Source organism: Furipterus horrens, unplaced genomic scaffold (genome assembly GCF_987537825.1).
Source record: "Furipterus horrens unplaced genomic scaffold, mFurHor1.1.pri manual_scaffold_11, whole genome shotgun sequence".
In the NCBI taxonomy this organism is placed as follows: domain Eukaryota; kingdom Metazoa; phylum Chordata; class Mammalia; order Chiroptera; family Furipteridae; genus Furipterus; species Furipterus horrens.
The window spans coordinates 58431343-58457317 of NW_028327181.1; the positions used below are offsets into that span (position 1 = coordinate 58431343).

Consider the following 25975-nt stretch of genomic DNA (forward strand, 5'->3'; position numbering starts at 1 on the left):
CAAAAAAGATGACATGATAAAACCAAGTATAATAAAAGATAGGAAATACAGTCAATAACACTGCAATAACTGTGTATGGTGCCAGGTGGGGGCACTAGACTTATCGGGGGATCACTTTGTAAAATACATAAACGTCTAACCACTATGCTGTACACGTAAAATGAATAGAAAATGATATCAACTATAACTGACAAAAATATTCATATTAAAAGAAAATGTTCCTCAAATATAAAACACAAAATCTAATTTGGTGAACATAAAGTTAAGAGAAAAAATACTATGAATACCTTGGTAGAAAAGAAGGGAGAAACATCAGGCTGACCTGAAACAACTTCTCCACTGCAACCTACCATGTCAAAGATTATCTACAGTTTATTTGTTTTTAAAAAACCCATTAAATTTTTACTTTACAAACAAGTAATAAGTAACAAATACATTTGCCTTATAAATTCTGAAACAATACTGTTACAAATCTTTATTTCATCTTTATCCAATCTCATTCTCTACAGAGGCAACCACACTGTTAACAATTTAGTATATCCTTTCAAGCCTTTATCTGTGAATCTATACAGATATAGGTACAAAATATGTAATATAGTTGTGGGGGTGTTTAATATAAATATACCACACCACCTTATTTAGCAACCAGATTAATTCACTTAATAGGTCTTAGAGCTCTTTCCATGTAGATACACATAAATATACCAAATTTTTAATTGCTGTTTAATTATCTCATGAGTGTAGGTTTTAGGTTGTTACCAGTTTCTTACCACTGAAAACAATGAAACAAACATCCTTTTACACAGATATCCCTACTATGGAAATGTTTGCATGTGTTAAAAAAAAGTTCTTTATAAACATTAACTGTTAGATCACAGAACCTATATATTTTAAAAGATATTGTCAAATTGACATTGAAAATATGCTAACAATATATATTCCCACCACCAGCAGGAAAGAACCCATTTCTCCGCACCCTTGCTAGCAAAGGCTATCACTGGAATTTTTCACTTTGGATAATCACTTGGAGAACAAACTGTATCTATCTTTTTCTCATTCTTCTACTGGTTGTGATAATTTGTAGCAATTTTTAAAACTCCTTTATATTATTCTAGATGCCTTTTTTTTTTTTGGTTATATGTGTTACCAAAAAAAAAAGAAAAATTCCCCAGCTTAAATTTTGTTGGAGGTCTTTCTTCATATGGAAATTTTATATTTCGATATAAATTTACCCATTTTCCTTTTGGTTTCCATGTTTAATATCTTTAAGAAGTCCTTTTCTACCAAAAGGCAGTATTTTCTTTTACCATTTTTACATTGTTATTTTGTATGTGTTTAACATTTGGGCTTCGACTTCATCTGGATTCAAGTTTATTTTATTTAGTACAAACTGTTGTACTAACACTATTTCCCAAACAGCATATCCTTTTCCTATTAATGTAAAATGCCATCTTTATCAGATGCTGAATTTCCACAGATAAATGGACCTGCCTCTGAATTTTATTTGTTCCCTTAACCTATCTGCCTACCCCACAGTATTTTATTTACTAGCTTTACGGTGATGTTTGAATATCTGGTTCAGTTAGTTCCTTTCTTATTAATCCTTTAATTTGTTCTCAATTATTTTTCTCTTCCAGATTAATTTTAGAATTAAGATGGTGAAATTCATGAAAATTGTCTAAATTTTGACTGGGGTTGTATTTAATTTGATTAATAAATTGGGAGTTCTGACATCTTTCCATTATTCACTTTTTTTCTCACCATAAGCAGGGCAAGGAAATCTTTTCTACTACACTATCCAATAACAAAAAAATTTATTTTGTATGCCATTTTTTTCGACCACCAAACCAAATCCAATAATTTAACTGACTTTTTTCAATGTGTTATATTATTCAATACCTTTATATGAGTTCATATTAAAAATTAATTAGAATGTTTTATTATTTTCCTCTTGCCTAGTGTTTCCATCAGGGTTATTCTAGCCTCATGAAATGTAATCTTAAATTTCCTACCTCTTTCTACTCTGGAAGAGACAATACAATCTGAACGTTACTGGTCTCTAAAGACTCAAAAGAATTAGGAGTCTAGGACTGGAAACTGTCTAGACTTGAAGTCCATAACTATGTTACAATTTCCTCTCTAGTTAATGATCTAAAGAAATTTTATAATTCTCCCTTATCCAATTTATATACACACACACATATATACACACCCCCAGAAAATCACCCAGGTCATATATATTCTGACATTTAATAAGATAGAACATTCCAATAATTTTGAAAATAACCTCAGTTCATTTTATGTTGCCTTTCTCATTACTATAGTGTTCATTTGTATATTTTTTCTCTATTAATGTTTTGTCTATTTTAGGTCTTTTTAAAAAGACAATCAAGTTTACCAGGTTATATTTTCTATATAATTTTTGCTTTTATTTATTATTAATTCCTTTCTTCTGTTTCCTATGGGCTTCTGCTGTTGTTCTTATTTTTTCCCCCTCCCCCCCTTTTTGGTTGTTCTTATTTTTGAATTAAATGTAGTTCATTTCTGTTTTTTGTTTTTAAAGATTCTTAAAGACTATCTAATTTTCAGTATGTTATATTGGCTATACCCCATGGGTTTCTGTTAGAAGTACCCTCATTCCTACTGACTGCTTCACTTCCCAAGTTTCATTCTGACGTCTTATCACCAGTTTTAGAAAATATTTTCAAATGTCGAAGAGAATAGGTTCCTCTTAACTCTCCTTTGGCTATTAATTTTTACTTTATTTCATTATGGTCAGCAATAAGGCCTATGTAACTTCTGTTGTTTTGGACTCAGATAATTTTGTTTGTAGCCTAATGAGTGGCAACTTTTCTCTTTAATATTTATATAACTCTGAGTGGGAAAAATGTGCAACCTAAGAATTGGTCACCTAACTTTCTACTTGTCATTAATTCATGGGAGCAAGAAAAAAAATTATTCCCTAGCATGTAAAGACTCAGGGAGGTCCATTTTTGAGCCCATCTTGCGAAAGGTACATAATGATAAAATTTACCCAACTAATAGAGCAATCAAAATTAGAATACAAGAATGGTCGAAACTAATCAAATTGTACACATTAAATATGTACAGTGCTTTGTATGTCAATTACACTTCAATAAAGCTGTTAAAAAACTCATGCAAGAACGGGAGAGTTGTGGCACAAAAGAATTACAGATGAACAATAAATCAAGCAGAATGCAAATATTATCAACTAGGAAAAAAATAAGACTTTATTCATCTCTTATGGGGGAAGATGGGTAAAATTTGATACAGAAATAAAGGTCTAAATTCATTGTTAAAAGTAACTATTAGATGAACTATCAACAGATAATACCATTTCCAAATTCACAGAAAGGGTGACAAAAACAGGTTGTAAAATACAATTGTATTTTATCAATCATGAGAAAAAAAATTCATGGTTTTTAAATAAACACATGGAAAATATCTGAAAGGATTATAATATATAGAAGTAATGGTGGCTACTTCTGGAAGGTGAAGTTGAGAAACTGAGGTGCCACTCTACCAAGTCTGGGAGACATAGCAGTTCTCCCTAATACACAGAAACACACACAGGGAGGCTGCCAAACTGAGGAGACAAGAAACATGTCCCAAATAAAAGAACAGAACAGAACTCTAGAAAAAGAACTAAACAAAATGGAGAAAAGCAATCTATCAGATGCAGAGTTCAAAGTAATGGTTATAAAGATGCTCAATGAATTTAGTGAGAAACTCAACTGCATAAAAAAAGGACCAGTTGGAAATGAAGGATACACTAACTGAAATAAATAATAATTTACAGGGAATCAACAGTAGAGTAGGTGAAGATGAGAATCAAATCAGCAATTTGGACTGTAAGGAAGCAAAAAACACAAATCACAACAGCCAAAAAAATAAAAAGATTTTTAAAAATGAAGACAGTGTAAGGAGCAACTGGGACATCTTCAAGTCCATCAACATTCCCATCATGGCAGTGCTGGAAGGAAGTGGGGGAGGGAGAGAGGAAAGGGGGAGAGTGGAGGGAGGGGGAGAGAGAAAGAAATTGAAAACCTATTTGAAAAAATGACAGAAAAGTTTCCTCATTTGGTTAATGAAAACAACATACAGATCCAGGAAGTGCACAGAATCCAAACAAGATGAATCCAAAGGATGCCCACACCAATACATATCATAATTAAAATGCAAAAGGTTAGCCCTGACTGAGTTGTTCGGTAGTTATGGCATCATCCAATACACCAAAATGTTGCTGGTCCAATTCCCGGATGGGGCACATACAGGAAGCAACCAACTGATGTTTCTGTCTCACATCAATGTTTCCCTCTCTCTCTAAAATCAATAAACATATCCTCAGGTAAGGATTTTTAAAGAATGGAAAAGTTTCAAGACAAAAAGATAATCTTAAAAGCAGCAAGAGAAAAGCAGTTAGTTACCAACAAGGAGCGCCCATAAGACTGTCAGATGATTTCTCAACAGAAACTTTACTGGCCAAAGGAGCCAGCAAGAAACATTCAAAGTGATGAAAAGCAAAGACCTATAACCGAGATTGCTCTACCCAGCAAAGCCAGCATTTAGAATCAAAGGGCAGATAAAGAGCTTCCCAGACAAGAAAAGGCTAGAGGAGTTCATCACCACTGAACCAATATTATATGAAATGTTAAGGGTTTTCTTTAAGAAGATGGATAAGAAAAAGATAAAAAATATGAATAAAATGGCAATAAATATATATCAACAAATGAATCTAAAAAGCAAAATAAAGGAAGAAGCAGAACAGAAACAGACTCATAAATACAAAGAACATTTTGATGGTTGCCAGATGGGGAGCATTAGGGGGATGTGTGAAAAAGATGAAGGGATTAAGAGTACAAGCTGGTTGTTACAGAATAGTCATGGGGATGTAAAGTACAATATAGGGAATACAGTCAATAATATCGTAATAACTATGTACAGTGTCAGATGGGTGTGAGATTTATCAGGATAATCACTTAATAAGTTATGTAGACTCTAATCACTGGGGTGTACGCTTGAAATTAATATCATAATGTATGCCAAATGTAATTGGAAAATAAGAATGATTTTAAAATATAGAAAAAAGCCTGCTATATTGTTATAAAGGCAAACTGAGCCCTGACCAGTGTGGCTCAGGTGGTTGGGTGTCACTGTGCAAAGCAAAAGTTTGCCAGTTCGATTCCCAGTCAGGGCACATGCCTGGGTTGCAGCCAGGCCCCTGTTTAGGGGCATGCTAGAGGCAACCGATCAATGTTTCTCTCTTACATCGATGTTTCTCTTCCTCTCCCTAAAAAGAAATAAAATCTTTTTAAAAAAGGCAAATTAAGGTGCCAAAACTTATCTTAATTGTAAAAGGAACAGATAAACCCAACTTATTTTAAATAAATATCCACACAAAGAGGGAAAAAATACACAACAAGACTAATCGAGTAACTTGCAACCCAATACAGTAAGACCTCCCTTCACATCATCAATAGGTTTTGGAACTGCCATGAAATGACAGATAATGAAACCAATTTTACTAGAGGTTAACTAATATAAAACAAGAATTAAGTTCCTATGGCATTTCGTCAACACTGTAATGAAGTAAGATGCCACTGAACCAAAGAATGTTATTTGAGGACTTGCTGTATTTGATTATATATTGTCTTGGGCAGGATGGATGGGTGGAGAACTGCATACACATTCTGAACCCTCTCCAGGAGGATTTTTTCTTTTTGAAGTGGTATGAACATAACAATTCTAAAACTATTTTAGAAGTATTACAGGACTGAGCAAATGACTTGAGAGCCAGGTTATCACTATAAAAGAAGAGATATAAATACCACAGAAGAAAAGACAAGAAAGAAACTTGTGGAAATAGAGTGGAATTAGAAATATCAGTGTAGCCTGATAATTTCTAAAATAATTATGTCTTTATGTTTATGTATCAGTGGTTCTCAACTGGAGATCTTGCCCTCCAGGAAACAGTGGCAACATCTGGAGACACTATTAATTATGGCATTTAGTGGGTAGAGGCCAAGGATGTTGTTAAACAACCAACAGTGTATAGGAGAGCCCCCAAAGCAAAGAATTACTTAGCCCAAAATGTCAATAGTGCTAAGACTGAGAAACCTTAGAACATATGTATACCAGGTGTCTGTATATTTGCTTGCATATATGTGTATTTCCTAGCTCTGTCTCTTTAAAGGGCCCAGAAGCAAAGACAATCCAGTACCAATAAGTACACTTAGTGCCCATATCTTGATGTCTTAATAGCCATTCTCCACTAAGAGGAACGAGGGCTTGTTGCAGCAATGGCTGATCCTAGGATTAAGGCAGGATGGGTACACAATAAGCCTGGATTATCTTGTTATGCTAGAAAGTAAGAAGTGCACATAAAAATTATTAAGGGTAGTCCTGGCTGGTGTGGCTCAGTGGATTGAGTGCTGGCCTGCAAACCGAAGGGTTGCCAGTTTGATTGCCGGTCAAGGCACATGCCCGAGTTGCGGGCCATGTCCCCAGTTGGGGGTGTGTGAAAGGCAACCGATTGATGTTTCTCTCACACAACGATGCTTCTCTCCCTCTTTCTTCCTCCCTTCCCCTCTCTAAAAATAAATAAATAAAATCTTTTTTTTTTTTAAGTGATAAGGGTATATATAAGTACCAACTGTCTCCTATGGGACAATCCAGAACAATTCATGCACCAAAGCAGCAAGAGTCGTAGTGAATGATGAAACTATTGAAAACATGAGAATCCTTGAGTTCATACCAATAATGAAAAGACAAGTAAATAAAAGGAGAAAAAGAATGTCCCTTGATAACAGTAAAATGCTTGGTGCTGATTAGCAAATGTAGAGAGAATAAGTGTTGAAAAAAGTGGGGGGCTTCAAAAATACCAGTGCCATAAAAGACAAAGAAAGGTTGAAGAAATGTTCCAGATTAAATGACACTTATGACAACTGAACACAATACCTCATCCTGGACTGGATGGTGTGCTAGAGAGGATTAAAATACTGCCATAAAGGACATCACTGGACCAACAGACAAAATTGAAATATAGAAGGTAATTTATAAATAGTAGTGTTGTTTCAATATTAAAGTTACAGAAACTGCTAACTGAGCTGTGGTTTTATAGAAGAGTATCCTTATTCTTAGGAACTGCACACTAAAGTATCTGGGAGAAAGGTCCTTGCAACGTACTTTCAAATGATTTAGGAAAAAAATATCTGTGTGTATACACACATACACAGCTACAGAGTGCAAATGATAAAGCAAATGGTACAAAATGTTAACAATAGGTGAATTTGGATAAAATGTGTAAGTACAAGTATTCTTTGTACTTATCTTATAAATCTATAAATTTTAAATTACTTCCAAATACAGTTTTTTAAAAAAATAACCACAGGAAAAATTTTAAAACCAGAACATAAAGCTAAATTTTTTCCACTATATTCTTCACCTACAAAAATAGAATGCTATAAAATCCTATATAATAGCAGTGGTCAAATCATTTTCATGCCTATCTAATTAATGCATTTGCACACTCACTATTATGTTAGCTGTCCCATAAAGTTCAAATCCTCTCACAGCCAAGGATGATAAAAAAATACAATAAGGCAAAGGAAAGGCCTTAGCAGTAACACCACCAAAAAAACCCTTCATTTGTCTAATACATGGATCCAGACAAAATAATTTGGAAGTGCTTTGAAGCACCTATCTTCCAGTTGAACATAATATATTTAAGACGAACAAGTTAAAACTTGTTCCAACTAACTTGTTTATTTTGCTTTAAACTTATACACATTGAGATCACAAGGGTAAACAGTGCTATGTCAAAGTATGATCTAGTTTTAAAATCAGACCAAACTACCCACATCAATATTTAAACACTCTTAACAATATTTTTAACCTGAGACTAGATCTCTCAAAGCTGTATTTTAATTTCTTACTTTGTCCTTTATAAGAGACTATTTAAAAAAACAAGAACATACAAAACAAAACAGAGAAACTTACAGTTCATCTCGTTGTCTCTGGGACAGCACCATTTTGGCTGTAATGTCAAGCTTATTTGATATAGTGGTATGTCCCCTCCTTTGGGAAATCAAAAAGCTTTGCAATCCCTGGATTTATAATTAAGTATGCCACTAAGTGGCTTCCACACAGGGGAAGATGATTCTTTTACAAGTGAATTCAACAAGTAACCAGAAGATATTCAACAAGTAAGATTCATTCCACCTAAAGGAAAAAGAGAGAGAAGATTATTTCTTTCACTAAGAATTTAAATTACTTCTAAATTATTAATTGCAGTACACACGTTCAAACATGAGGTTTACTGTGATGCAAATATGAACATTATCTAATATTTTCCACCTACTATAAAAATCAATGCCAAAATATATAGTATTTTAAGTATTTTAAATTATCTCTAATAGTTTACAGCACTAGTTTTATATTTACCCACTCCCAAACTGTGGAACTTTATTAACCAGTGTCACCTCAATAAAAAGTAAAAATAACAGCCCTGGGTGGTGTGGCTCAGTGGATTGAGTGCTGGCCTGAGAAACAAAAGGTCGCTGGTTCAATTCCCAGTCAGGGCACATGCCTGGGTTACAGGCCAGGTCCCCAGTTGGGGGTGTGTGAGAGGCAACCACACACTGATGTTTCTCACTCTCCCTTTCTCCCTCCCTTCCCCTCTCTCTAAAAATAAATTTTAAAAATATTTTTAAAGAAAAAAGTAAAAATAACAAAAACTAAAAAATTGGAAAAATTAAAATAATTTACCTACTCCCTACCATGTCACCCACCATAGATACTAACTTTATTAAATTTCAAATATTAACATATAACCTCTCTAGAAGACTATAATTCTCTCCTTAAAGATAAAAAAATCAAAAATTCTAATTTACAGAAAATGTATAGTCTGAAAAAGGCATGACAGATTATTTCATAAACTGTCCACAAGCCAAAAGTGACAACCATAACTGAAGTAACCTTCAAGATTAAATATTAGTCACCAATAATCTTAGAATAGCTAATATTGGGTTGGCCAAGAAGCCCACGACATTTTTTCCGTACAATGGCTCCAGTAGTACTTAGTTGTATTTAACTTCATTTGAAACAATTTTGTTAGATTGTATTGTAGCCCCGGTTTTAAATATAAGCCCTGAATCAAAAAGTGAGAACCCAGATGTTCCCAATGGTGGCTGCTATTTTAATGGAGATCCTTTGCCATTGAGCAATTCTAGTAAATATAATCAGGGATTTATTTTATGATCTTTCACCATATTTCTGACCTGGAGGCCAGCCAGCTCAAAATAATAGCTGAAAACCATCACTACCACTGTCTAAATCAGAGAACTACGATTGTCAGTAATAAATAGGAGATTGAGAACCAAACACAATGGACAACTCAGAAAACCATCCCTCTTAGTTCATATTTAGCAACTCCTAATTATTTAAGCCTTACTTTCTAAGCCAGAGAAGGAAAACTCTGACTCCAAAAAACCTCCGCTGCCTTGCGGCATACCTCTACAGGGGAAAGGCTAGGGGAGTAAACCCCGACAGAAAGTCCGGAGCCGGAGTCCCTAAGGCGGTTTGACGTTGTAGTCAACACCGGCAACTCCTGCGGCGCACCTGAAGCCAAGCTGTATTGACTCCGTCTTTCCCTTGGACCCTTCAGCTGCGAAGAGAGGGGGGGTCTGCTGCATGGGCAACAGCAGACCCTCCATATCACCCTGCCCAGGCTCTGTAGCTTCAGCTTCACTGGAGAGGACACTCCAGCGTCATCGCAAGATGTCGATTCAACACGGGAGGAGACAGATACCGTGTCACTCCCGAGTCGGACTGCACAGCCATTCTCGGCGGTGCAGATAGACTCTTAAGAAGCTACACCATCGTCTCTCGAGACGGACGGCTGCCGACTTTCTAAGCCTTTATCATCACCAAGTTAAAGCATCTAGGGTCTCAAACGCTCTGACAAAGGTCACAGATGGTAGTGATTGTCTGAATTTTCTATAGGTTTCTATTAACTGAGACAATGGTAATCCACTGACAGAGAATTAATCATATAAATCTCAGTGAAAAAGAAACATGGCACCCTGGCCAGGTGGCTCATTTGGTTGGAGCATTATCCCACACACCAAAAGGTTGCAGGTTCGATCCCCAGTCAGGGCACATACCTATGTTGTGGGTTTGATCCCATCAAGACATACTGGAAGCAATTGATTGATGTTTGTCTCTCACATCAACGTTAAGAAAAACAAAAAAGAAACATGGCAAAAATCCCTGTTTTAATCAGGAAAAAAAACCCGCTATAATTATGTACATTGCAAGGCCTTATTTAATTATGGAGAGACTTTCTCGTCAAAAAACCAAATCAATGTACGAGAAGTACAGTACTGGAATAAAAGGATAATCTAACAATAAAAACAAGACATAAATCATTGGATGTATACAGTGTACTGCATAAGTTAATTTATTCATTCAACAAACATTTACAGAACACTTACTATGTATGTGCCAGGCACCATGTGTAATGAGGGAAAAAACTTGGTCTTTACACTCAAGAAGTTACAGTCTACTGAAAGACTCATCCAAGAAACGGGCAACTGGAAGTGTGAAAAGTGTGAGCAGTATTACCACACAGGCAATGACGACTCGGGATGAAGCTGAGTAAGTTAGGGGCTTGACCACAAAACACACTCAGATCTTTACATTGTGTCCTTGGAACAATGGGGAGCCTTTAGACACATTTTTAAGAAAAATCATTCTTACTTTACAATGAAGAATGGACCAGAAGAGTGAAAAGGAAGAGACCAGAGAGGAGGCTTGATAGATGGTGGGGATTCATAGTAGCATAGCAGCCGGAAATGAAGAGAATTAAATAAATTTAAGTTATTCAATGGGAAATCTTATAGAGCTGGTGATGTGGGCAGCAAGCAAGCGAGAGAAAAAGGTAAGCCAAGGAGTCAAAGATAACATCCAGAGATTTCTGGCTTTGAACAAAATTGAACAGAAAATGTGTGAGGGGATGAGGAAAGTATAACTCATTCCGTTTTAGATATGTTATTAACTCCAAGGTGCCTGTGAGATTGCTAGTACGAAAGCTGTACAAACAAGTCAGCTCTGAAGGGAACCCATCTACAGAAAGAGATTTGGCACTTATCAGCTTAGAGGTGATAAAGCTGAAGCCATGAGAGCGGATGAGACTGACTCACGGGGGAACGTGGAGAGCAAGATAAGCAGAGCCCGGCAGAGCAATGCCAACACACATACCCCAAATCCACAACTGAGGCTGAGAGAAAGCAGTTTAAGGCATAAAAGTAGAAACAGAAGCGAGAAGGAAGTATTTCAAGGAGACGCAATCAACAGTATCCAAAGTTATCCAACAAACAAGCAAAACACGGTCTTAAGTGGGTCTGCTCCATTAAATACAGTGCTCCCTGATAACCTTGAAAAGAATGGTTTCAGTAAAATAGTAAGGACATGGTTTAACATAGAAAAAAACTATATGATGAGGATAGGAGATAAACTAAAGACAGTACCATAAATACCCTAGAAAGAGATGGAAATGTTCAAAAGCCATTTTTCAGGTTGTTTTTCTATTTCAACTAAGTGAAATGCTTAAATGCTAATAGACAAAAAAAGGGGGGGCACAGGAAGAGTGGAGAAAGAAATTAAGAATTTTAATATCACCATTTTCACCCCCTTATCAACCAAAGGCAGACAACTAGGTATGATACAGTAACACTACACAGCCTATAAAGTATTCTTGCCACAAAACCAAATCTGAATCTGTTCAAATGTCTGGCTCCAACTACCAATTTGCAAGAAGCATAGATGGCAGAAGAATATGCTAAAGATACCATGGGATATAACCAGCAATATCCACCCAGGCTGTGAAAAGCCCTAGAAAATAAATGACCCAATTTCTTAAAATAAACTCCAAGAAAATAAAAAGAGAAAGGGAAACTTAAAAGGGACAAATAATATGTCAAACAACTGCAGTTTATAAATCTTGTTTAGATCTGGATTCAAAAAATTACTTGTAAAATAATTATTTATAAAATGAACAAATCAGTGAATAAACAATTGGGGAAGTCTGAACACTGACTGGATGTCTGATGATATTAAAGAGTAATTGTGAAATTTTCAAGAGTATTAATAGTATTGTGGTTATTTTTAAGTCTTTTAGAAATACACAATAAAAAATCTATCGATTAAATATGTCTGGGATTTGCTTGAAAAAAACTTGGGTGGGGAGCCCTGGTCAGGTGGATCCCTTGGTTGGGGGGTTTTCCCGTACACCAAAAGGTTGTGGGTTCCATCCCCAGTAAGGGAGCGTACAGGATGCAACCAATGGATGTTTCTCTCACAAATCTATTAATAAATACATCCTTGGGTGAGGATTAAAAAAATAATTTGGGTGAGAAGAGTAGATGGGGGAGATATATGAAACAAAGAGTTGATAACTATTGAAGCTGGGCAGTGGAAAGTTCATCACACTATTCTCTAATTTTGTTTATAGGTCTGATATTTTCTATAATAAAGTTTTTTTAAAAAATCATAGGGAAATACTCAATGGAACAAGGAGCTAAGGAAAGGAAGAGAAACAAATGTGATCCACATGAAGAAGTCTTACACATAAAGATGGGTCACCTCCTCTAACCATGTTAGAAAGAAGAAAATGATACAAATATGTTTTTTATATTTTGGGAAAATAGGAAGTAAGGTCATTTGCTGAATAGGTGGGGGAAGGAAGAAGGCATTAAAAGGCTTGAAACAGCTGCTATGGAAAACAAAGAAATGGAACAGAAAGAACATTTTTTAGATGGAAGAATGAATATTTAGTGGTACAAATGTACTAAGACATGTGACTTTTTCTTTAGCCAGCATGTACAGTCTGGCTGCAGACACAGAAAAGTTGCATATTTAGAGATCTATGGTTGGGTGGAGAGTTTGCAAAGTTATGTGTGATGAATGCATAATGAGAGATGAAATAATGGACTGAAGAGCCTAAACTGCATTGTGCAGAAAGTGAGAACAGGAAAGGAAAATTGAGAGTACTAAGGATCAAGAAAGCAGGTCTCCATAACCTGGGAGAACAGCCAGAAAATGGAATAATTAAATTTAAGACTTCCCAATTTATTATTAACTATATATAATAATGTTTTTATACAACTAGCTAAGTATTGAGGATATATGGTAAAGAGAGACAATGGATATGATGAGCACTAAAAGCAGATGAAGAAAATGTGAGTTTAAGTCTGTCATCAATTCTATAACCTTGAATAATTCATTTAACTTTTCTGGAAAGTAGATAACATCTAAGGTTCCTTTTAATTCAGATTATTTCATCCTCTATCAATTTCCTACCTTTAATACATAATTTTTTTTGCTATCAGAAAGTACAAGTATGTGATTGAGCTATCATATTTAGGAACATAATGTACCTTTCTAATTACCTTTTAGCTTAAAATGTTAACATGTAATTGCAAAATATCACATGACAACAGAAATCAATGATTCTCAAATGGAACAAAGGAGATAGTTGTGAAATATTTTGCAATTAACAATATATAAGCAACAGTACAAATAAACCAGGCAATATTGTCTTACCACCTGGTGAAGGAGTTTCTTAATCTTTCTTTATTTGGTGGGGGAGGGGTGAAGTCCATTGGATTTCTTTGAGAATGTGACAAAAGCTTGGATCTTTTCCCTCAAAGAAGCACTTATGAGCAAAATGTTACGTGCATTTTAAGAGGGTTCACAAATCCTCCCTAAAGTTGACATAATGAATAAAAAGACTTAACATTTTTGAAATGTATTTTGGCAGTCCTTCAATAATTCCTTCTAAGCTACTTGTACATATTACAAACATATTTCAAAAAAGTCTCATTTATTCATTTGTACATCAATATCCAGACATTAATTTTAGAGCTCAGATGTGTGTTGCCTAAGCACTAGAATCACAGGTTTCAATATGCTTTTTGGAATGCAGAATTCTTTGGTATTCTATATTCTAATATTATATCCACTTACCTGCTACACCAATGCAGCTCTCCTAACCATGTTTAACTACCTGAGTAAGTACCTCACCACAGAAAGAGAAAGGGAAAGAGTAAAAAGAAAAGATAAAGAACATCACATTAAAAAATCTTATGAAACAGAATGGTTGAGTAACTTAGTAATTTAAATTCTTCTCATTTTAAGTGTCAATGTGTTAACATAGGTTTCATACTTATCAAAACTAACTTTATAAATTATTATTTTGGTGCTCACTTAGGCAGCACATAAACTAAAACTGGAATGATCCAGAGAATACTAGCATGGCCCCTGTGCTCAAGAATGACACACAAATTTGTAAAGTGTTCCATTTTTTTTTAAAGAAAAAATATTATTTCATTAATCTTTCATAGGCTGGTCTCTGCCAACTACAAGTTTATGAAGTAGGAGGAAATAATACAGAAAATAAAGGATGTGTGTGAGGAAACACATAAATAGCAGAGGAGCATTAACATAAAAAATGGAGCCCTGGATAGTGTGGTTCAGTAGACTGAGCGCCAGACTGTGAACCAAAAGGTTACTGGTTCGATTGCCATTCAGGGTTGCAGGCCAAGTCCCCAGTTGGGGGCAAACGAAAGGCAACCACACATTGATGTTTCTCTCCTTCTCTTTCTTCCTCCCTTCCCCTCTTTCTAAAAATAAATAAAATCATTTAAAAAATTGTTTTAATGGAAATCATTAGATTTACTTATAATTAGATGCAGAAGTAGGCATTTAAGAGAGCCACTAGTAATTAGATGATTACCAATGGCTCTTGCTCTTATAAAATGGGCACTTGACAGTGCTTTATTTGAAGAGGGTCAGCAGATTATCTAACTTGCTTGACCAGCACATTTTATAGCTCATAATCCCATTCCAAATATTTCCCAGATACAGCAATGAGGCAAGGCAGAAGCTACTATCAATTAAGAATTACTGAGTACCTTTCCAGACTAGCTAATTTTCAAGAGTTAAAATAAAACCTGTTGTTTCCCAATCACCTGTATGCTTCATGATACTCTGCAAATCATCAAGATTTAAAAAAATTAGTTCCACAAATCAAAAATTTCCTCAAAGCCACTAATGACACAGAAGATATTTTATTAATCTGTATGATTACCCATATTACAGATATAACTCTGTTGATGTTTCCAACTATTTTTACCATCTTATCCAACTATCTTTACATAGATTCTGTACACAATAATCCAATGAAGAAAAAAAGCTAATCTTTTCTTAAAACATTTTTCTATAAAAAAATATCTGTCTAAAATATTTAACAAATTAAGATCTTGATTTGAGTTAAGACAAACAAAAGCTACTTTCTTAGCTATGCTGGCAATACATGATGTTTTAAAAGATTTAGATCAAGGTTTAAACAGCACAGATAACCAGTATCCAACAAAAAGAGATATAAAACTTGGTTATTCACATCATGTCTTAATGTTCCTATCTAATAATCTGCTTTTTAGACATCAAAAAAGAATCAAACTGCAATATCATATAAGAGAATATTGAGGTAGAATATAGTAAAGTTACAATAAAATTAATAAGAATTAGAAATTTTTTATTTACGACCTGTACATTTTTATTCTAAGGTGAATGATACAGTTCCAACAATGTTCTGAATGCAAAGCAAAGTACGTACAACACTATCTTTCTTCAGGATTAGACAATGCAGCAAATGCTTAGTGAACCTCGCCTAAAGCTTCAAGCTACAAAGAAAATTTAATCAAAACTGGACTTTATCAAATAATATTTATGAAAATATGGGATATGAGCATATTCGTGGGGCATATTACAAAGAATTCAGGATTCCAGTTCTATAACTTAAAAGCTGTGTTCACATAGCCTAAGCCTCAGCTTCCTCATTAAGCTTGTGTTTTCTCAACTATGAACTGGCCTTAAATGTGAAATTTACTTCACAGGGTTTAGTGAGGATTAAACAGGATAAAAAGGTAAACAAATTCTATAACCTAAGTGATACCATACGTTTTATCTACTGACATCAGTTTTGATTTTTAAATGTATCTTTAAAATCCAAGCTTAAGCACACTGAACACCAGCAGTGAAGTTGGGACATGTAAAAAGTCCTTGATATTTGCTTAATTTTTGACACTTCTGAAATAAAGGTTAGTGTCACATGACTGATATTCGACAAATCTCAAGAAAACTGAAGCGATCACGTCCCCAAACGTGTTCCTGTCCTCTGGAAAAGAAATGTTGTTTTTCACTTGTGCCATCTTCTCTTCCCCTTACCATCCTCAAATTGTTTATATCATCCAAATAATTCTGATTTTTACATAACTAACCTAAAAGAACATACACTACATGTGCCTTGACCTGAACAGTCCTCTTGGTTATGTGATAAAAGAAAAACAGCTATCATTGTTTAAATAATTGGTGGGTATTTCGAGTGTGCCTGCAAATTCTGTATTACTTCATCAGATGATGCTCCTTATTAACACTGCATCAGACATGATATGAGATTACAGGTTTCTATAAGTCTCAATATCTGACTGGCTAATATTCTAGGTAAAAACAATGTTTAAAGCTGCATCGCTAATGCTATGCTGCAATGCAGAAGATGAAAAATAAACTTATCTATGAAGTCAATGCATTGCATATTCTTAAAAACAGTCCATCTATAGGTTTGAATCTATGACATTACAGAGGATAAAAATGTACCCCCTAAGAGTAACTTCATTTCCTTAAATCAATCTTTATGACTTCCTCACTTTCTCATTTACAGAGATAAGCTTCTAGATTTCTGAAATCATTTTCTAATAAAAATAAAATAACAAAACTAACCAAAATATTGTTCTTGTAGTATCCTATGCTCTGTGTAAACAATTAAGTATGAAAGATTTTTCCCATTCTCACAATTTTAAAATGTTAGATTATTGAAAGTTTTAAATAAAATACCTAGCCTTTCATGTCTATTTGTTCTTATTCTGCTTCACCTTGGAGGGCCTTAATTTACCTTGAACCTGCTGTTGACAGGTAATAATAATAAAAAAAAAGGTTGGTCTTCATCAAGAAATGGACTGAGCTTAGACACAGTTCACTGAAAAAGTAAAATTCTTCCCACAGCCACACCATTTCCTCACTTTCTTATTAGCTACAGCTAACTACCATATCTAATTTTATAAGACTTAAGTTACTTGTCCAAATTTTATATAAAAATATTTTGCATTTTTCGATTAGCCTTGGGCCAAATATTAAGATAGCATTTTTCTTCACTGAGAATTACTCCTACCAATCTTGTCTAGTAACTCTAATATTAAAGGCAAGTGCTGCAAATAGATGTAGTTTCAGATTGTGATATGAAAAATCAAACCAGAAATTGGGGGTTTTGAAATCAGATTTAGATTTAAAAATACAATATAACTCATATGTAGATGTCCAGTGTTTCTTTTAAGTAAGATCAGTCATTTTTGCCTTTGCCTTTCACCAGAAGAATGGTGTCATATTATGAGATGGTTTCTGTATTTCCTGCGATAGCTTATTACATGTGTCAACTTGGCGAGGCCACATCACCCAGATGGCTGGTCAAACACTAGATTTGATGTTGCTTTGAACGTATTTTTAAGATGAGACTAACATTTAAATCACTAGACTTTGAGTAAAGCAGATTGCCCTCCATAATGGGTAAGGGTTGAACCTAATCAGTTGAAGGCCCAAGAGAAAGTATAGACATCCCCCAAGGAAGAGGGAATTTTTGCCAGCAGACTGCCTTTGGAGTTGAGCTGCAAAATCAATTCTTCCTGGGGTCTCCAAACAGCCAACTTAGCTGTAAACTGGACTTGCCAACCTTCACAATCATGTGAGCCAGCTCCTTAAAATTTCTCCTTCCCCATTCCTCTCTCTAGAGATATTGATTGTGGATCACTTTTTTCTTTTAAATATATACATACATCCTACTGGTTCTGTTTCTCTGGCAAACCTTGACTAATATACCCCCAAACTCATAGTTCTAATACAGCAACCTTAATTAATAGGCTCAGGCTGTCACTCAACTCTACTGGAATGAATACTCTTCACCTCTCATGCTGCTTAAATTCTACTTCCTGGATACCGTAGAGGCAAATTGATGCCTTCAAGGGTTATCAAACATAAAAAACCACTTCCTGTCTACAACAAACAAGAGAGATGTCCTTGTTCCTTGTAGACAGGAGGGGCTATGGGGCAAAAACATCCCTGTTTCTTCATCACTCTCTGCACTGTTTTTTGTTGTTGTTAATTTTTATTTTAATCTTCATAACTATGCCATGAGTTGAGTACTATTTCCCCCTCTTTAATATAAGAAAACTGAAGCATAGGTAGGTGAAGTAACTCGTCCAAGAGTACATTCTCAGTAGGCTAACAGACCCAAGAGTCGAGCCAGGCAGATGGCTCTACTACAAGGACTGCTTCCCATCACTTCGTCTCATCTGGAACACTTGCATACTTACACCAACACACCCTGTCTGCAATTTAGTCCTCAAGAAATGGTCTTCTGCTAAGCCTGGAGAAACTATTGTAACACTACTTTAGACTTGCATTGTGCTAAGTAAACAGAAGGGCTCAAGGTGTCCCAAAAGGACAGGTAATGACATTGCAGCCTGAATTTTACAGTGGTAATGACTCACTCCTAGCTATCCTGCTCCTTTATACAATTAGTCACTCAGTGATCTAGTTCTATGCCTTTCTCTTGCCTCATTTGCTCTACTGCTGCCACATCCACTAAGTGTTTTTGATACTCACTGCCATCACAACTTACAAGCACTATCTCATTACTGCTGATCTTTCCTTTCTTCCCTTTTCTGTCCTTGTTTCTTCTTTCTTGGCCTGTCACTGCTAGGCTTTCCCTTTATGGACATTAATCAGGATGCATCCTCATTCATATGGCACACCCATCAAACATGCTATAGATATAATCTTCAACCCAGCAGTTAGCTTGTTGATAGGTACTCAAAGACGCTTCTTCAATAATTTTTTTAAAAAGTTCTTCCCTTCTTTGACTTATGGCCTGAAGCCATTTTCAACACCTGAAGTAACAAAGAGATTGAATTCTAACTTGCTTAGATTGTTATATATCACTTTCTGTTTGTTTTTTTTTAAGAGATTATGGGTCAGTTTTTTTTCTTTTAAATTTACTTCAGTGTTAAACTGCACTTAAATAAAACCAAGGGGAAAAATCTGCGATTTACATGGTTATTTTACAGATCTATAACCTAACAGAAACAGTGACAAAACAAAATGGTCTGGAATATAAACTATTCCTTCTAAAAATGCTGGGTTTCCAATAAGTTGTGTTCTACCTTATCAAACCCTTTACCTCCAGATTCACTGGGATTCTATAATGCCAAGTAAATATCTCATAAAAATAAAGAATACTAAATGATACTGCTTTGTTCTCTAATGTAACTTCCAACTTGGATTCTATTATTCTACTGAGTGACATCAAAAGAAAAAATGAAGTTATCAAACTGATGCTGCTGACCTCTGCAAGCTTACATAAATTTAGGCAATGGTTCTTTCTGAAAATAATCATGGTTGAGGCCTTATCCTCAGATTCTAAGGAGGCATCTAAATTTTTTAAGTTCTCCAGGTGATTTTGAGGCATATTCTCAAATTATAGCTAGTCCTAAAGGGTCAAAAGCAAAATTACAAAGCGGAAATCAAGAAATCATCAGTGTCAGAAAAATGTTAACTGAGCTCAATGGCAAAAATCAAATTGTGAAGCCAAGGTACTCAGATTTCAATGATAATTGCAACAATGGTCACGCAAATTCAAAGAAATATTTACAAACCCCTCTTAAGAGTACAGTAACAGGAAAAAGAGGTTGACCCAACATTTTGAAATAAGCATTTATCATCCTAGTTAAGCTTTTGTTAAAGATTTTTTAATCCTTCAAGAAGAAAATATAGTTGTCTTGTTCATAATATAATTATCTAATCTTCCTGGTATGTTCTAATAAAGACACATTCTTATGCATGTTATATTAATTTTGTTGCTTTTTTATTTTGACTGTTTTTCTTCTTCTTCCTTTTGTAGCTAGACCAAGGATCAACAAACTGTCTTTAAAAAGCCAGACAGCAAATATTCTAGGTTTTGCCAACCTTAGTTTCTGTAGTAAGAAAGCAATGATAAACAATATGTAAAGTAACAGGTGTACCTCTGTTCCAATAAAACTTTATAGACACTGCAATTTAAGTTTTATGTAATTTTTAAAATTAATTTATAATCTTAACTTTACAAACTATGATCAATTTTATAAAAGTCTCTACAAAATAAAATTTTACTAAATATTCTTCTTTTGATTTTTTCAACCACTAAAATTGTAAAAATCATACTTAGCTCACAGGTTGTACAAAAACAAGTAGAAGGCAGGATATGGCTTGCCAACCATAGTTTGTAAGCCACCCCCCCTTAACTAGACAAATAAGTTATCTTATACAGGCTAATTTTAATAGTATCTATTTCACACGGTTTGCAGGCAGATTACTTGGGTTGACACATTTGCTTAGAAGAGTGCATGACACATAGAAAAGTGCTATGTGATATACAGATCATTCATCTCCTCCATTTTATTTAATGTTCTTTCATTGTGTTAGTCTAACACATTGAAACGTTTTGCCTAAAATCTGATTGTTATAAAAATAAAAGGTCTTTCATTGTTGAGGTAGAAAAAGTATTCAATTATGATTCATTAGCTTTTCCTAAAAACTAACTTTCTAGCTCTCTCAAAAATTTAAAGTAAATATATCCATCTGCAACTTACCACAGCAGTAGTCCCATTACCTTCAAACTCAGGCATTAAAAAAAAAAAAAAAAAAAAAAACCTCAGACCTCACAGGAGGACATAAAAATTCCCAATTTTCAACACACTAATGCAACGGCATTTAGGAAGGACTTGTGTGCTTACCAATTCAGATTTAGAGTACTTCTTCCTTTAGGTAACTATGGAGTCAATTTAATTAGTCAGCATAAGTCAGTGATGCTCACCCTGCCCTAGCAGGGTCCAGCCTAACACTAAAGTGAGAGTCAAAGCTGCACAGAATGCAAGTGAAGCCATTTATCTCCAGAAAGGTCTACTGAAGTAGCATTCCACATGCCCAAGTCTTCACTATTAAAATGTTTTATTTTCGGTACATGCCCTTCACCCATGTCTTGCAACCTTCCATTCCCCTTCAAGATTCAGACTAAAGGCGTCAATTACCATCTCTGTGAAGCTCTTGCTGGCGAGCCCACTCCCCTTGGCAGTGGTGGGTACTCTCTTCTTTAGTCTCACTGTGTCATGTACATATAACCCTAATAGCTATGTTTACTGAATGCCATTACAACCTAGGCTCCTCTCCTACAATGTGCAATTCTTCCACACCCAGCAAAAACAAAAACAAAACCAAAAAAACCCTAATATCCTCATTTAACAGATGAGAAAACAAGTTCACTAAGGTTAGGTCATGTATCCAAGATCAAATAGCTAGACAGTAGCAAGGCCCAGATACGAACTGCATTTGTTTTTGACTCCCACATCAATAGTTTCAAACAATGAGGATAGAGAAGGCCAAAGAGGCAAGATTCCCTTTGTCTGTCTATATGTTGGGTTTCTGTGCAAGATTTTTGGATAAAAGTTTCCCATGCTAAGATACATTTGAAAAATCATTGATTCTATCCTGCGCTGCATCCCACATTCTTTGTAACTATATATATACAGGTAACTCTCATATAACATGGTTGTTAGGTTCCTAACAAATGCCGTGTTATGCGAATCCATGTTATGCGAATCCGTGTTATGCGAATCCGTGTTATACAAAACAAAGAACTAGTAAAAAAAGGGGGGATTACATTCCAAAAATTACAAAAACATACTATTATATTTTTATAATTAAGAGAAATATCTTTATTAAAGCAATTTTCATCAGAAGTATTACATATTAATATGAATTAGGTAGTTTTTCTTCGTTATCATTACTAAGCTCCATTAACCAAATGCGTTTTCTTTTTGACAAGATAGCCTGATCCTCTGAACTTTCCTCAGCATTATATCTTGATTTCTATGCTCTACTTTTTGCAAAAAAAATCTGTTGTTTTAAACTGCTTGCTTTTTAGCTGAGAGATCTTTATAAATTTCATTGTACAGTGCTAAGTACTTTTGAAGTTCTCTCTTAAACTTTGTGCTCCTTTCAGTGCAAGGATCTGCATTTAAGCTGTTCAGTTAAGTCTAGGCCTTTCTTTACGCTTTTTAGAGTAAACTGTTTAACTTCTTCGTTTTCATCAGTGCTATTGTCCCCTAAGTTATCTTGGCCCATTCCAGATGTCATTTCCACCAAAATCGCTTCATCAGTTTCTTCTTCTACCAACAATTCTTGGATATCTTCCATAGTCATATTGTGTTAGAGCAAAACCGTATTACAGAAGTACCATGTTATACGGGGGGGTTCCCCAATTCTCTAAGCGTGTTAGAGGGAAACCGTGTTATAGAGGTACTATTTTATACAGGGGATACCTGTACTAGCTCTAGTACCAGACTGACCTCCTGAGGGGCAAATACTGAACTGAATTTCTTTGTCTCTCTAGTGTCAGGTATAATGTTTGGCACAACAAATGTTTGTAAAAAAATCAAACTTTGAAAGCAATACTTTCCAAATAATTATATCTCCAAAGTTATAGGCAATTATAGATAACTTATAACTGCATAGCAATTTACAGTTAATAAATTCTTTCATACATATCTTCTGAAAAAGAGAAATCAAGCCGAGCTTTTAAAAATGTTTTCAAAAAATGGCACATTTATCCAATATTCAAAGCTTTATTTTAATAAAATATCATCCAATAACTGTTATACAGCATTGGCAAAAGAAATGAACAATGTTTTATTTTAATTGCCAGACTGAAACACTAATAGGGATATGAACAGCTAAAAGAACAGATAAATAGCTTAAATAGCTTGCATTTGCACAAAAAATTTCATGATTTACCTATCTTTTTGACCTTCAACTGCACTATGCAGCAGCCCTCAGACCTGACCAGTGTGGCTCAGTTGGTTGGATGTTGTACTGCCAGGAGAAAAGATCCCACGTTCCGTCCCTGGACCGGGCGCGTACAAGAGGCAACTGATCAATGTTTCTCTCTCACATCTTTGTTTTTCTCCCTCCCTTCCCCTCTCTCTAAAAAAAAAAAAAACTAATAAAGTCTCTAAAGGAAAAAAAAGGAAAAGAAAGTGACTTGAGACCTGTGGTTCAGGAAACTTAATCTGACTGTTTTATGTAACATCCCACATAATTCCTTCCCCTTTTCTCTACTGAGGCTGAGAATATCCAGTTTCTCAATTCCACCGAGTCACCCAAACTACAAATCTGAGATGTCTTCTAATACCTCCCTCTCCCCATCACACTACTCATTCACAATTCTACCTCCCAAATCTCCCTCCAGACAACAACCGTGTCACTACTAAATTTCAAGCACTCATCATTCTTTCCTTAAAAAGCCTCCTAAATGACTTTCAAACTCCGATTCATATTACTCACTGGCTCCCACGTTAACTATCTAAAATACACATCTGATCATAATGCTCGCTTTTGCTAGAAACTGTTTGCTTTCCAAATCGCCTACAAACTATATAGAATATAATTTACAAATTCTATCAATCTGGTTCATATGTACCTTTCCAGGCTCAGACCCATATATACCCTACAATCCCTCTACTAAACTACTTTCCAGACCTCCTCCTATGTACACTCCAATTCATTCAAGGTTCGGTTTTAATATCTTTCCCAACACTCTTTCGTAGGGATATCTGACAAGTCCTGCAAAAGCCTAAGTGACAGGTATCATACACAATGTACACCATATAATCCAGGACCCAGATTTTAAAACTACACCGAATTTCCTATCCACTTAATTATTTCATTAAGAATCTAGAGAAAAACTCAGTCCTGACTGGTGGCTCAGCTGTTTGGGCATCGTTCCGCAAAGCGAAACGTCACAAGTCTGATTCGCAAGTTCAATTACCAGTCAGGGCACATGCTTGGGTTGCCGGTTCAGTCCCATTCTGGCAAGAGGTAACAGCTTGATGCTTCTCTCCCTTTTTCTCCCTTCCCTTACCCTCTCTCTAAAAATAAATAAATAAAATCTTTTTTAAAATCTAGAAAAACTCAAATTCATTCAAGTTCTAATTTCAATCAAGTTTTCTTCCCCTTTTTTAAAACTGAATGACAAAAATAAAATTTGACAAATCTAGAAATAGGGACGGGAGGTAAGATTTACCCAAAGAATGAAGCAGTGATGAAATATTCTGGCTACTGAAGTTTATTATATGTGAATAAAAATGAAAAACTGGATATAAAAAATTAACAATTTTTAATGTTTTTAATGACTCAGCAGTCACTTCAAATTCTTACAGTAACACCGTGCTATTATCTTTATAATTTCAATCTTAACATAAAGATGTAACATTAAAACAACATAAAATTGTTATTCAAGCTTTCTGGCTCTTTAGACTTGGGCTAAATGAGACTTTCCTGCATAACAGTATATTGTTAAAGAAAAATTTATCTCCACCGACTGGTAAAAATGCAAAAGCCTATAAATTTGGAAAAATTAAAAACTATTTCAGGCTGTTTTCATTTTTATGGGACCATCACAATATGCCCATAAACCCTCAAATATTGCTGGCATAGAGGACATCTAAGATCCAAAGTACTTTAAAAATACCACTTTTAAAATGTTAAAAACAATACTTTATATGTGGGAGTCAACCTTTACTCTTCCTCCCTTTCTTCCTCTATATCCAATCAATTACATGATCTGTCAAGTTTACCTCCTCAATATTTGTTGCATTATTCTCTCTATTCTTATCATTACCTACCCTAGTTTATACCATCATCTCTCGCCTGGACCAATTTCAACAAGTCTCCCTAAACCCACTCTTGGCCTGTTAGCATCTATTCTCTAAACAGCCCCCCCCTCCGAGTCATCTACTTTAAATACAATCTAACCATATCACTTCTCCACTTAAAACACTTCATTGGCTCCTATTTTGTATTTATTTAATACATATTTATACAGCACTTACTATATAGTAGTCACTGCGTTAAGTGCTTTACAAGTGTTCATTTACTCCTCACAACTACCTATGAGAATTTAAACAACTAGCCTTTATACATGTAAAACAAGGGGGGGTTAGGGCTGCTGATCCCCCATGCATTCAAAAATTCACATGTACCTCTTGACTAACCCAAAACTTAACTACAGTTATCCCTTGTCCCAGAGGACTGATTCCAGAACCTTCCAAATCCCTAATATAAAATGGCACAGGGCAATGCATACAATTGGTTCTCTGCACCTGAGGATTCCCAACGGCAGATGAAAAACCTGGATAAGGAGGGTCAACTATATGTTGAATATATTTAGTGAGAAAAACTCACATATTAAGTGGACCCAAGCAGTTCAAACCCTTGTGAATCAAGGGTCAATTTTATATTTATATACATATTTACGTATGTATAGTTGTATAACACAGCTATCTAAGCAGCAGAAATGGAAGCTAAACCCAGGCATCTGGGTTCTTCCGAGTTGAGGCTCTAGTCACTCCACTATGTTGCCTTCCCCCTATTTCCTAAAGCCCACAAGCTTTAACACAATTTATAAACTCTCTGATTAGTAACTGGTCTCTGCCCCGTTTCAACTTTCACTTCTAATCAGGCCCCACTTTGCTCACACTCGAGCAACACTGAGAACACCTTGTAATGTTTGCCTTTTCTCTTCCCACTTTGTGACTTTTATGATTCTCCTGCTCTCTCTCCTGTCTATAGCACCTTCTAGTACCTCAGGACAGCTGCTACAACAAAAAGCACTGAATACGTTCTAATGAAGAATGAATTATAAAATTCTTCACAATGTTAATGAGCAATAATAAACAAAAATATCCTATTATTC

The 25975-nt window shown here is 35.1% G+C and overlaps 1 protein-coding gene and 1 non-coding gene across 4 annotated transcripts in view; one reads left to right on the forward strand and one right to left on the reverse strand.

Annotated features, from left to right (window-relative positions):
* PAFAH1B1 (platelet activating factor acetylhydrolase 1b regulatory subunit 1) overlaps window positions 1-25975 on the reverse strand; it is a 65950-nt gene that overhangs the window by 29964 nt on the left and 10011 nt on the right. For all 3 annotated transcript variants that reach the window (XM_090257873.1, XM_090257875.1, XM_090257874.1), the window contains exon 2: window positions 8020-8241. In XM_090257873.1, the coding sequence (XP_090113999.1) occupies window positions 8020-8051 (32 nt within the window). In that variant the 5' untranslated portion in view covers window positions 8052-8241. The remainder of the gene's footprint in view (window positions 1-8019; window positions 8242-25975) is intronic.
* On the forward strand, window positions 14279-14387 carry LOC149997856 (U6 spliceosomal RNA). Its single transcript, XR_016507388.1, has one exon. It is a non-coding gene; the product is annotated as a U6 spliceosomal RNA (small nuclear RNA).